This window comes from Vanessa atalanta, chromosome 16, assembly GCF_905147765.1.
Source record: "Vanessa atalanta chromosome 16, ilVanAtal1.2, whole genome shotgun sequence".
Classification (NCBI taxonomy): Eukaryota; Metazoa; Arthropoda; class Insecta; order Lepidoptera; family Nymphalidae; genus Vanessa; species Vanessa atalanta.
The window spans coordinates 9,956,665-9,971,751 of NC_061886.1; the positions used below are offsets into that span (position 1 = coordinate 9,956,665).

General features: G+C 32.5%; 1 protein-coding gene across 1 annotated transcript; it reads left to right on the forward strand.

The window, feature by feature from the left end:
• Positions 1 to 1,384: 1,384 nt before the first annotated feature.
• LOC125069860 (zinc finger CCHC domain-containing protein 24-like) lies at positions 1,385 to 14,575 on the forward strand. Its single transcript, XM_047679457.1, has 4 exons — positions 1,385 to 1,704; positions 9,903 to 10,094; positions 12,898 to 13,062; positions 13,433 to 14,575. The coding sequence occupies exons 1-4, from the start codon at positions 1,549 to 1,551 to the stop codon at positions 13,544 to 13,546; spliced, it is 627 nt and encodes a 208-aa protein (XP_047535413.1). The 5' UTR covers positions 1,385 to 1,548; the 3' UTR covers positions 13,547 to 14,575.
• Positions 14,576 to 15,087: the final 512 nt, after the last annotated feature.

The window sequence follows — 15,087 nt, forward strand, 5'->3', positions numbered from 1 at the left end:
TTTATTTAATAAAAAGCGACTTCGTTCCGACCGAGTGTTCTATGACACCTCTCGTTTTTTTTATTAAAATTTTAGTCAGCGTAAAACACGTTAGCGCCCATAATCACATCTTAACAACTTAACTAAAAACCTCAATTGTCTCTTTATTATTAGATCTAAATATAAACTTATCTTCTTGGAGATTTCATCTAGGAAGAAAAAAACATCAACATCCATCGTGTTCTTGCGTAAAGATAGTGAACACACGGACACACAAAAATGATTATTTTATGCTTTTTTAATTTTATTAAACCTTATTACGATTACGTATTCCTTGCGATTTGCTAATAGCACAGCTATATTGTGTGCTACTAACAGGTTTTGATTTATATGTCTTTATTTATAATATATATATAGGATATATATATTTCGCATTGTTTCCGTATGAAATCATTAATGTATCGTTCAATAATACAAAATCCAAATAAACAGCATTTAACATGGAATTTACGTGATAATCTATGATATTCATTATGAATTTTCGAAAAAACCGGGTTTTGATCGTCGATGACAAAGCAGTCATCGGTATCTATATATATAGATACTGATGACTGCTTTGAAACAATGCGAAAGGTGCAAAAATTAACATCCCTCTTCAGCCTAATTAAAGTAAAACACTAAATTTATACTAAGAAAAAGTTAAATTATATATTCTGTTCCAAGATATAATCGACCTATATACGTAATATTTTTAGAATTACTTCAGGCTTGCGTCGTGTAATAAACACACAAAAACTTTCGCATTTATAATAATAGTAATTGTGTTGTTTCAGCATGTTAAACTACATTTTGTTTACCAATTACTACGAGGTTAAATGATAGCTGTAGGCCTGTTCGTGGTAGGGGGGGCGACGAAAATATTGCTCCAAGGAGTCCCGCGTTGGGTGTGCCCACATGTTCGATAGTGATGTAGCAATGTTTACTCAAGATTATCGATGGAAATTAATTAATGATTATCTGCTAAGTAAATGATAAGTGATGGTTTTCAATGAGCTAACATTAGAAACCGATTATCTTCTTAAATAATAAGTTAAGTTTGTTAATAAATTAATCTAAATGTATTTTTTGTACATTAAAAGTTTAGTTTATCTTGTTAATATAAACATATAACAGATTAAATGAATAAAAACAATACAATAATACGTTAAAATGTGATGTCAATTTATTATATAAGGAATACATAAAAAAATAGACTAAATAAAATAGTACTTACTTAAAATAATTTTGTCTATTTAAATAGTCCTGTAACTTAACAATATTACGTCGACAAAAAAAGCGTGTTCGCCATCTCTAATCCCAACATCTCCCGTCTTAAGGAGCGCCGCTAGTCACAGTGTGGCCGGCGCGCGCGCATCCCGCTCGACGTACCGCGTTCCAAAAATATCAACAGTCGGCCCGGCCGCGTTCCCATGCCATGTTCCCCGCGTGAACAAACTCCTTGTTACGAATTGCAATTTTTACACAGTTATCATCGCTTATTGATATAGTGTTGGAAATTATCGATATCGCATGTGCAGTGCAATTTTGAGTGCATCACGTCACACCGATGCTGCGATGTCACCAACCGCCATCGGCGGTGACTTGCCCCAATGGTGTGGCAAGACAGAGGGCTGCCCTCAAGCCCTGCTAGGCTGGCTCTACCTGACTCACGATCAGAACGATCAGGTATACGACAAATTCAAACTCCGGCTTCGTGTAATTTTATAATCGGCTGTTTTATTTATAGTACTTTTATTAATACGTTGGGAACTGTAAATAGGACTTCTATGTAACTCAGCATGTGCTAGTTACATTCATAATACTACCAGAACTATCCAACATAATTAGAAAGAAAATATATCATATTTTTCTAGATTATTACCAATGTAATAATAAGAACTTATTACTCGTTAAAATAATGTCTTAAGTCTCTATTTCCTGGATCTAGTATGTATATACATAGATATTATATCTGTGTAACATTTTTTGTAAACATAATGTGTATTTTAAGAGAACAACTGTCCAGCTTGTCGTTGATACTAACACATTTGTGGCGACGCTTGACGTTTCAAAGAAATTCTATCGCAGCGAAGTGGTGTAATTTGTGTGCCGAGTTTTAATGTATTCTGTATCCATTGGATTTCTTTGGATAATGATTTATACTTTATAAACGATAGTACATAAATTAAAAGTATAATAAACTAGGAACAGACAAGGTCTTATTTCTAACTAACGTGTTCGTTTAAACATTTGTGTTAGATTTGAAAATTTACTTGAGAAAATTTACTAGGTTGTGCAGTTATTTATGCCTCCATATACAATACCAATAAGTAAATTACAATATAAAAACTATTTAGCTAATATAATAGATAGCTAAATACCTATAAAGTAAAAAGCTGTACGCGTAAGCTGTGTTTTTATGGCACTTCCATATTTTTTTGATTCGATGGCATAACTATAATATAATAATTTGAATACAAAATATTTATAAATAGATAGAGGTATAGGTGTAAACAGATAACTGTATTAGTTAATAAATCTACGATAATATACATTCTAATCATAAAGGAAAAATTACAGTCAAGATGTAATGAATTAAAATGAATTGAAACATTTTGCAAAATACAAATTATAAGTTAAGCGAAAATAAAAAAGAAATTTCAATGACACATTCCATAAAAAAATTGTACTATTCGACTTCAGCTAATTCAAAATCGAATATCGAGTTTGGCGAATTCAAATTTGGAACACATTCAAAAATCAGCTACATAATAATTTTATTCCTTTAACAATAAATAAATTTAAAAAAAAAACAACATATTTATAGGTACAACTTACAACGAAACAAAAAAAAACTAACTCACTTTTAACTCACTCGCAAATTAGTCATTTATTGTACCACATGACCCCACTATATACATTATGTTTTGGTGCAAGTGATGTAAACCATGCAGGTACCGTCTAAAATTAACATTACGATCGACTTCCCCGATTTTAAACACGTGGTTAACGGCCCCAGTTCTAGACAGGCAATGCAGTTCACTGGAGTCATACTCAATGAGATGTAGTTTCATCCGAGACTGCAGCGACGCGAATGAGGTTCGTTAACCTCATTGGTAAATTTTACTTTTTTAGAAAAATTATTAAGTGGACAGTTAGTAGTGGAGCAAAATTTTTTATAAGTATGTACTTTTTGTCTTAAATTATTTGTCAAAAAAAATAATACTACTACAATTATATATCATGATATAAATGATAGAAAAGATCTCCATGCATTCATCCAAATAATTTTGCTTAGAATACAACGATAAAAGTATTTTTTTTTTTTAATAATAAGCTATGACAGATTTACTCATAAACTGTATTTAAATTAGAATAAACAATGCTTTGACTTCTTCTTTCAAATGTCAAACCAATCATGAGAGAAAGAGAGAAATGAATGTTTAATTAAACAAATGTTTAGAGGAACATCGTTATTAATTGGCGCCGTCATTGAATAATCAGAAGGTTCCTGTAAAGAATCGAATAAACTAACTTTTTAGTTCGACTTTAGAGAATTGAAAATATATTTTCGACATTATTATAATAGCTTAAGTCCGTCGGTGTGTTTGCTTATACCTCAATAACTTAATTTTTTTTTTAACATTCTTTGTCTGTTTTCTCTCAAAAGTTAGTTTCAACTACAATGTTTATTTATGAAAAAAAAAATGAGTTCGCTCTTGGATGTACTTGGATTGAAAAAAATTAATTGATTATCTCTTTGATTCCAATTTTTTTTTCTAAGATTAATAAATATATCAAATCAAATAAATATTAGATATTCTTTATTCGAATAGACTTATATAATTACTTTTGAATCGCCATGACGCAAAACTGTTTAAGATGTAATGTTACCACCGTGTCGATAATAGATTTTAACGAGAAGAACAGTCAAACTCAATAGTTAATATTTTCCACCATTTTAATTACAGACTTTTTGTCAATAAAATACAATTGAATGTAAACATATTCTACATCATCATCATCATCATGTCAGCCGAAGGACGTCCACTGCTGGACATAGGCCTCCCCCAAAGATCACCACAACGACCAGTCCTGTGCATCCCGCAACCAGCGGCTTCGACCTTCACCAGGTCGTCGGAGCACCTTGTGGGGGGCCTACCCACGCTGCGTCTTCCGGTCCATGATCACCATTCCAGAACTCGTCGGCCCTATCGGCCATCGGTTCTTCGAGCAATGTGCCCCGCTCACTGCCACTTAAGTGTGGCAATTCTTCGGGCTATGTCGGTGACCTTAGTTCTTCTGCGGATCTCCTCATTTCTGATTCGATCTCGCAGAGAAACTCCGAGCATAGCCCTCTCCATTGCCCTTTGGGTGACCTTGAGCCTTCTTATGAGAAGCGTTTCTTTATTCTGCATAGAATGAACAAAAACATATTTTTAAATTAGATTTAAATGTATTAAAAGGCAAAGTTAAAGGGGGAAGTAAAATAAACAATGCATTTATAAAGTATTATTACAAGGACTCTAACTCTGATAACTAGTTACGTAATACGTATCTATAACAGATTTAAATACTTAAAATAAAACAAAGTGTTTACAGTATATACCTAATAGGAGGTTCCGTGAAGGATTATTAAATAATACAGGAATATATGAAGTAGTCATTATAAAGTGTTGAGCGATTATGATTGCAATAATTAGTGATTTTAGTAAAATTACAAACATAGCATTCGAATTTCGAATATGCTTGTAACAAAATAGCTTTACGAATTATCTCATACAAACTATATGAGTATAATGTTGAGTCATACACGGATTATAAAAGCACATGTCTGCTTGAATTTTATTGTATTTCCATATTTTGTCACATCGCAACAGTTTCAATTTGAAACTAATACGTTGAATACGTTAACAAAATAATTAATAATGAAACAAACATCAGTTCTCATGGTGTTTTGTTAATAGCCGAAATAAAATCTCCTATTTAAAAAAAATGATGTGTGACTTTGGTCACAACACTCAATTTCTCAAATTCTCAAGAAAAGTGCTCAAATACTCATAACCACTGGTGCACTCTGTTCCCTTTCGTGATCACATGGGACAGCAATATGTCACGACCAAGAGACTTCAGCAGTTAGAGTCACTAGAGTTAGGTGCGTTTTGAGGCACAGAAATGTTAGGATCAACTTCCAAACTTCGGTCTGTGTTGATATTTTCTTGAATATAGATACAAAATATCATAGCCTAATTCATAATCTACTTACTAAACGACCAAAGCAAGCAACTACATAGAAAAAATAACAATTTATTCAATCTGTATAAGAATACTTTTTGTAGCATCGCAGTCAACAACGAGGAATGCCTTTAAAAAAAAAGTTGGTAACGACTGAATAAGAAAAAGGATGCGGCTATTTTTTCAAATCGGTCGATTAATCGTAATTCACGGAACGGCTTTACATGTTTTATCTTACGATAGAATAATAACGTATCTGGTCCTGTATAACTACGTGCCTTGACATAAACAGACTAAATTAAGATTGGAAAGTGTCAAATTAAAAGTAACGCTGGCACATTGATGCGCGTTGACGGTGTCAGGGCTCAAAGGCGGCGCGGCCTCCGGACGTTGAGATCGTACGCAGTAACTCGAGGCACATTTTATTATATATTTTAAATGGATATATACAAACGCTAATTTATTTTTTCCTTTCTTAGATCTAGGGCTTTAAGTCTTAACTATTCAACTGATAAACACCAAATTTTACATTCATGTCAGGATAACATGAAAATATTCTAAAGGAAAATAGGTTATCTTGTTCCCCCCCGCGCATTACAAATTAATTATATATAAAGTATATTGTATACATAATATTAATATTATGAAAAGTTTTTATGACCAAATAACTTCCTCGACAACCCATCATAACGACTGGCAACCTACGCAAACTGAGCGCTGTTTATTACCTTACCGTCATAGTCTGTGACAGGGCAGGACCGTGAGCTTAGGTGGCCCTGGGCTAATACTACTTAGGGTCCTAAGACACACCTGAAGGTAGACTTGAATTAAATGAATTGAATGGGTTTGATTAATTGTAGGATTCGCAAGGCTGCAAACCACACGATCTGTTTAATTTAATAAAATTAGGTAATTCTTTCGCATTATCGTCTACTTTTGACTTTGACTTGACTTAGCTGGGGGACCCTTGATCCACGCCCGCCATTGATTGAAGCCCAAAAAGCCATATGGTCGATCCGGCCCTGGTCTATGGTACACCAATTCAATACAACCTAGACAGAAAAAGATAGTACACATTCACACAAACATAGGTGCACTCAATTCACCGTACAGTTTAAAAATCTAACAAGTGTTCATTAAACTAGAGATCTTGCATGACTTAGCAATTTATTAAAATTGATTCATTGCTTATAAGAGTCACGTATGTTTGCACAAATAATGACTAATCTACATTAAATATCGGATTCTACAGTAACGGAGATTCTGAGAAGAATAAAATAAAACTTTATCATGAAGATAATTCATATATCGTGAATTCATGTAATACGAATCCAATAATCCAGAATCCCAGAATTCAGATATCAAATACTGGACCTGGACTGGTTTTTCCGTCAAGGAATTCTCAGTAGTCGCTACTACTGAGTGCCGCGTTTGGAAATTGGAAGTATATACCTTTAAGGCGTGAGTCCTGCGCCTGATCTGTAATAGTTATAAAGATTTGTATGTATCAAGAAATTTTCTAAATAGGGTATGTACTCGTATAAGTGTTATATTCGAACGTATATAAGCACTATATTAAAGAGACAACACAATCGCTTCAATTATATTCGCAGCTGTTAATAACAAAATAAAAATCAAACGAATAATGATTTCATAAAGATTAACGAGCGTGTAGGTTATCCACAATATTTAACCAATTCCGCCCACGTATCAAACGTTAAATTTTATGACTCCAGCCACGATATAATTAAGATATTCGGTGCAAATTTTATTTATCTTTTTTACATTATAAAAACGTTACCAGATTTTTCAAGACATACGTCATAATCAGAAACGAAAACAACAAACACGTACGTATTAATACATTGGCAATAAAAAAAATACTCCCATATTGTTACGGGACAAACGCTTCGTTTCACAAATTAAGCACATCATACTCGATATTTGCCTAACTTGATCCCATTAGTTTTACTTAAGAACTACAGTGGATACACTGTGGCAGACTATTATCAAACAAATGGAGATTTCCTCACGATTTTCACTGCTGAGCAAGAGATGAATTATAAAATTTGCCAAATGGACCTGAAATTTCAGTTATACTTGCTCAAACTACCCCTTTTGATATCGGTTTTTAGAAAAACAGTAAATAAATCAGACAATTAAACTTTTCATATTCTTAAACTGACTAAAAATACACATCTAAACATGACTCAACATTTAGAAACCCATTCCAATAAACTCAGAATTTATTTTCCAAACATCTGAAAAAGTCAAGACACTAATCTCCTTTCCCTACAAAATTCAATACCTAAAGTTATTTTTGTAAACAAACATAAAAAAGTCTAGATTTATCGTACACAGCTGGAAAATGTCAAGTCGTGAAATTCGACCGCGTCGTTTTTAAAGAAAGATGCCATAAAATGAGGTTTTGACATTGGTACGTATTGAAGTACCAATTCTTAATGTTCTAGATAATTATAACAACTACCAAAATCGGAATTGATCCATTAAATTTCAATATAACAAACTAATTAGTTTAAGATTTTTTAACTTATTTTTAAATTATTTGGTTGGATGTCAACGTACTCAACATTCTGCTTAAAACAGGAAATCTTGTAAACTATTATTGTGTAAATCCTAAGAAAAAGAACGGATGTCTGAAATACAGAAATTTATATAGCTAGTTTAAAAGGTTCCATATTATTTGTTAGATTAAGTTTTATAATGTGACTGTTTATACGTTAATAGTTTTATAGAAAATAAATAAATAAACGAAGTAAAAGATAATTTTGGTAATAATTTATTTCTTGCTCAGCTATAAATTATTAACTCAGCAAAAGATTAATGCACATATTTAAAAATAAACACTTAAGCATCAAACAATCAATAACGACGCTTAATTTATAGATTAGTCAAAATTTCCATTTCGCCGTGTGTATAGGAACGACTTACAGCTCGTTACTCGTAACTCAAATACGATCGGTTACTGATGTACTGTAAAGGTTCGTTAAATATCGGAACCGGACATAAACCAATGTTTAATGTGTCTGTATTCTTACAGAACGAGGGATATTTGTAAACAAGATAATAAAACTATCATTGACCAGATATTCTCGTCTTCCGTCCGAGTATTTTTATCCGTAAAACCCGTTACTTAACTCAATGACAAATTTAATTACGATCGGTACAGCTTTAAGGTTGAATCGCGATGAGAAAATAAACAGACAGATATTTACTAACCTAATAGTAACGTTAGGATGGATGCATGAGTATGTAGTCTATATGAATTTCTAGACAATTAGTATACACCCAATAATACATTGGTATCTAAATTATCTTTGTACATGGCCACCTGTTTAGGTATCAGTATCACCCACTCAAATACTCGTATTCTACCGCCAAGCAACAATTTTTCATTATCTCTATACTTAAACCAAAAAATATCTCCAACTTATCCTGTCATTCGATCTTACAATTCTATTATTGGTTATTATAAAATATATAAGACAATATCTTAGAAAAAAATCCTACCACAGATGCTGTACCTAAAATGTTATATCAAAGTGTCACGTTTTAAAACTTAAACTACTTACCAACACCAGTTTTTTGACTCCCGGAGATTTGGTGAGTCAGCGCGTCAACGCACGCGTCTTAGAATTGGAACGAATTGGTACGTAATTCGTTAAACAGATGCGCGCACGCCGCCCAACCAATAGAAGTATATTATTTACTGCGATTTCATTTGTCTAATCGACCCCGCATCGTGTCGTATTGATTATAATCACGCGCAGTTAACGACGATCCTTTGTTGATGTAACCGGCCGTGTTCATGTGTCTCTTATTTTATTTGAAATGTTCTAGAATGCACATTAATTTAAATATTTTTTTGTATTGAATCAAAATTATAAAAATATATATGATTGTTTTTTTTGGTCATACGGAACCCTATTACTAAGACTCCGCTTTCCGTCCGTCTGTCACCAGACTGTATCTCATGAACCATGATAGATACCATGACAGTTTAAATTTTCACAGATGATGTATTTCCGTTACCGCTATAACATAAAAAACAGAATAAAATAAATATGTAAAGGCTCCCATACACCCGACATGATTTTTTTGTCGTTTTTATAGATATTTGTACGGAACCCTTTTTGCGCGAATCCAACTCACACTTGGCTTGTTTTTTATTTATTCTTCCGTAAGAATTGTTTTTTTGTAACCGAGTGCAATATAGTTATCTATATGTATATTTATTGGTACATAAAACTTGTTCTTTTATATTTTGCTACCCATGATTATAGAATATACATATCCCCGTGAACATCAATCAATCTCAACAAACAAACTGTCAAATATATTTATGTTGAATTAAAGCCACTTAGACCTTAAGCACTAAACCTGAATAAATCATCAACTGAGTACTAAATCTAAATCAGTGTCGTAGGACAATCGTCGGATAATTCGGTTCATTGCCAAAGTCCGACTTATCTTATGTGATTATCACGTTATGGGTGCAGATTGGTTAATATAAACATTATGGAGTTGAAGGATTCTGTAATTGGTCATATTCTTTGATTAAGTCGTATGCTATGATAATATTAACTTGCACATACAATCATTCAATTGAACATTTATTTTAATTACAGTGGGTACCGGGATCAGTATGGGGTCCACTACCGACCGCCGCGACGGGCTCCACGCACCAAGCAGACGATACCAGCTCGCTTGCAGAACAGCTGACAGCGCTCTCCCTCCGCCGTCCCCCGCGACCCCCGCCCCCGGCTTACATGTGCCACTTGTGCTTCAAGAAAGGACACTACATTGGCGATTGTCCACAGGTAATAAATATTCTGCTATGTTAAGATTTTCAGGATCAATATAATTACAGATACAAGAGACATAACATCAGATCTCAACGTTGGCAATGGATCTTGGTGCTTAACGTCACATGACCTATTAGGTCTGTTAAAACAGTCCTACCCCCAAAATTCGGGCTTTGATAAGTATATACATATATATCATATGACAGAAAACCCTTATAACTTTTTACTAGTCTGAATTGGGGCTCTAATATATAATACTAAGGTATTATCGCCAAATATCGAAGCCGATTATTTTATACTAGATGAAAACCCGGCTTTGCTTGAATTAAATAAAATTAAACAATTACGGTTTATATAATTACTTTTCATATATTTTTTTATAAACGATGTGATCCAACAGCTTTATTTTCTACTCAGAAGGTGTAAACTAATACAAATAAATAATCATTCTTTACACAGCTCTCTGAACGCACCCGTAAGCGTTAAATATGGCCGTCTAAAAATCAGTAAAATATAAAAAACACTGGTCTTGTTACTTAAATATGAGACTTTTTATGAATACGATTTATCTTACGAGAAGATAAAGGTACAGCAATCACGTTCAATGGCTTTATACATGCGTGCTTTATACATGCCGTGCGTTCACCTTGTATTCATGTAATGTATTTTACCAATATTATAAAGATATATACAGATATCCTGTATAATTTTCTATTATATCGTTACACAGAATAAAATATGACACAGTATACTAATAATTATTTTTATTCATAGAGAATATAATAAGGTACATTTTAAATGACAGTAGAGTTATTCTGTGACTTGATACTCACCGCAGAAAACGATCGTATATTATATCAGAAGTATAATAGTTATTAAATTTAAGGGATACACGACTAGTAACTTCCTAGCTTCGAATAGCCATAGTTAGAATGCTAGAATATTAACTGATGATTGCGGATTCAAACAAATAGTGAAGAAGAACATCACGAGGAAACCTGTATGTGTCTAACTTCAATGAAATTCTGCCTCATATGTATCCACCAATCCGCATTGGAGCAGCGTGCTCGAATATGCTCCAAACATTCTCCCTAAGGGAGAGGATATTCACGATTGACGAATGATATCCAAAGTGACATACGGATCCTACAGAATAGCAGTGCAGTTTTTAAAGTAGTGTGTAAGATGAGTCCGTTACACCTGGCGTGCTCTTTACCGCTTCACTTTCACGGTCCCAAGGGATAGCAATGCAACAATTCTGGAAAATTCAGCCTTTAAACACTTTAAACACGTTCATGGTCACGGGGAAAGTAATACTGCCAACTCTAAATCGAAACCGATAGCTTATATTTGCAATGAAGCAATTGATTAATGATACGAACACGTTTCTAAAGGGATCGTCGTCGTAATTAGTAAGTTATCACCAAAAACCACGTGTGCTGTATATGCAGCTATTTCAGCTGTTTCACTGGCTTTATGCCAGATTATTCAAAATTATATTCATATTTTCGCCTATGGAAGGAACATCAAACTCTTAACTCATCGAAGCCATGTGTCATGATCGTTAAATTGATCTGTCGACGCCTCACCATACATTCTAAATTAAAGATTATTATGTAAAAATAGCACACCTCTATTTAAAATATATACTCTGTCACATGGCTTGAGGACCAAAGTTATGTTCCCAATAGCATTTTACACAAATTGAAAAACAATATAGTAAATTTCATAAAATATTGTTTCGAACGTTAGATTTGATTGGTTAGTTCGGTATTTGAAGTCAATTATATCTTGGAATAGAAAAAAAATAGAAGCGAAACAATTCACAATTGTAACAATGACCAACAGTATAAACATTGCTTTTTGCTAAATTGAACATGAAATGAACTATTATCACAAATTAAGCTCATGGAAAATAAATGAGAAGTACCACCGAGGTAGATTCCGCAACCAGAAACATAATTTATAATGTGATTTCAATTATATTATTATAATAAAGTAATTTCTAAATAATTATTTGCCAGTTTACATTCATTCTGTAATTATAGGTTAAATGAAAGGTAATACCGGAATCATTAAAATATATAAACAAAAGAAAAAGTTTAGAAGAAAGTTTTTCTTGTTGCCACGCTGATAAAGCTGTTATTTTTAAAGTAACTACTTTGATTTATGTTCACGAGATTAGTTTGGTACACTTCTTTCGATATAAAGGACCACTGTTTTGTCACGATAGCGTTTATACTTGAACTCTCAACTTTGCTTTAAAAGGAAGGCATTGATTTGCGTATCCAATTACAGAATATCGAACAAAGCCGATTGTTACTAAAATCGTTTCACATTTAGGCTTAAAATACTTAACAAATCTTAAATTCACTATATCTCATACTGACATCAGTAATATGACATTTATAAGAAAATCACAACGCACTGTGTAACTATACAACTGTATTACAAAAATTACTTGTAAAGAGGAATATATATCTATAATAATTATTTTGACCATACACTTATAATAATTAAATAAATAATACTGGCGCGCTTGTTAAATCTCTCTCGCCTTGAAGATGCTCAGTAAACAGACGTCGGTAGGAAATTTGAATTTGGAAACGACTTGGCTGTGTACATAAGATGTGAAGATGCGAAACACTTCGTGCGAATATGTGACGTAAGAGTATAGGACCACATGATGTCTAGTTTGATAGTCGAAGAAGTAGAGTGGAAAAAGTATGAAGTCATAATATTTCTGTATAAGTCTAGTGTAGAAATATAGTGGTCTAATATCGCCAGAAAATAAAATAAAATAATGTTATGATTCCAGGCCCGACCGAAAGGCGAAGGTTTGACACCGTACCAAGGCAAGAAACGTTGTTTCGGCGAGTACAAGTGTCCAAAGTGCAAACGCAAGTGGATGAGCGGTAACTCTTGGGCCAATAATGGACAGGAGTGCATCAAGTGTCGTATTAACGTATTTCCTCATAAACAGGTGAACTAAAAAACAAATCATTTACGCTATCTCAACAACAATGATTTTTTTGGTATGTCTTTTTGGTTTGGTTTCAAACTAAAACTCAAACTCAAATTCCTATAGATGCATTAAACTTATTGATAGTCAAATTAAACACTACCACCGATTCGGAAAAGAAAATACCCTGACCTGGGAAGAACCGGCGAAAGAAACTTAGCGGGTCTTTTTTCGTCAATTTTGCTATTTACTATGAAATATTCAAAATGAAAAGAAACTATACTAGTCTTATTATTTAAAATATAAAACAATCAACACAAACTCATAACATCTAAATAGTTTTTGTCGTACCCAATAGGCAGATTAAATATAAAGTACCAATTGATTTCAGAGACCTTTGGAAAAACCCGACGGCCTGGATGTCAGCGATCAGTCAAAGATCCACCCCCAGCATCTCTGCCAGAAATGTCGTTCGTTGGGTTATTACTGCCGTCGTGAATATTAACTTTCATTATGTTTTTATTTACATTTACACATTAATATAACGGGATAATGATGATGATGACTGGTTCGGCTTATTTTTGTTCAAGATCAGTCAGTTAAAATTTAATCTATGAAATATATTTAACCTTGCAACCTTTACGGTTTCCAACTTGGAATTAAACAATATTTACATGCAAAACACTCTCATATGCAACCAAATGTATATTAGTGCGTAAATTCATGAATACAACAGATTTAAGTTTTCCCAATTAAACCTTAATTAAGTCTTCAACGCACAAAATTGTTTCGCCTACCGTATTAGCCGATGTATTGGACAGGCTTTATCCTGTTCAGATTTTGATTTATTGTTTTGGCTTCTCAATAGTTTTGTTTATCGGATTAGCATCTAACATGTTATAATCGAATATTGACTCATTCTGATTGTCACCTATTATTTCGTCGTCTAAATTTATATTTATTTTATCAAAAGGGCTGTTTGATGTTTGCGTCATTATAATATTCAACGCGCTCCATTTTCCTTTTACTTCTAATACAAACGATGAATATTTCCCTAGGAATGTTTGCTAAATAAAATCCTTAAATGCCTTTTGCCCGTAAATAACAGTGATAGTGCTTGACCAAATATTTCACTACCATTTATATGGTAGTTCTCGTAAGAGTTCCATTGTCATATTGGAAATACTCCGAGATGATGATGTTAATATTATACCCGATAGGATACTAACACTAATAATACAATTGCATTAATTCATGAATGCATTGCAATTCAGTTAAACATTTGAGGTGAGGTACAATATGTATAATCGTGACTTGTATTTAGATATTTTCGTTGGTTCAAAAAACACAGAATTTTGGTTATTAGTAATAGACGATTTCTTATATATACTTATACGTAATTTATCTTACGTTATCTTACAATACATGAACGATTTATAACGAAATTTAATCGTCCATTTGTGGGTCGCCGAACGCTATTGGACGTCAAATCAAATTCATTTAAAACAATGTTGGAAGCCGAAAAGGTACAAGATATAATTAAATAAATAAAATATAATCAAAATAAACTAATCTTAAATGAATGGTTCAGCCTTAGAAACTATTTACTAGAATGATTTATGAAGTTATATAAAACAGTCATTTTTTTTTAATCTTCCTCAATTACCTTAGACGAATGCACCAAATATATATACCTAAAACTCGATATACCAAATATTAATATGTAATGTTAGTTACTTAAGTTATTAAGTTACTTAATACTTTATTATATGAAGTTAATGTTTTTAAATATTCTTTAATAATTTTTTAATTAATTACATCCTATTTACTTTTAGACGAGTGTTAGTTTATATTAATATTTTTATATATATAATGATGATACGATAATATTATAAGTATTTTTATTTGAAATAAAATGTATATTTCGAAATCTAATTAAAACGATATTGTATTTTTAAATGATAAGTTTAATTATAATATATTCTCCAAAGGGCATTAAAGTTACTTATAAAAATTATATGTATATTAGATATTAATGTGTGGCCA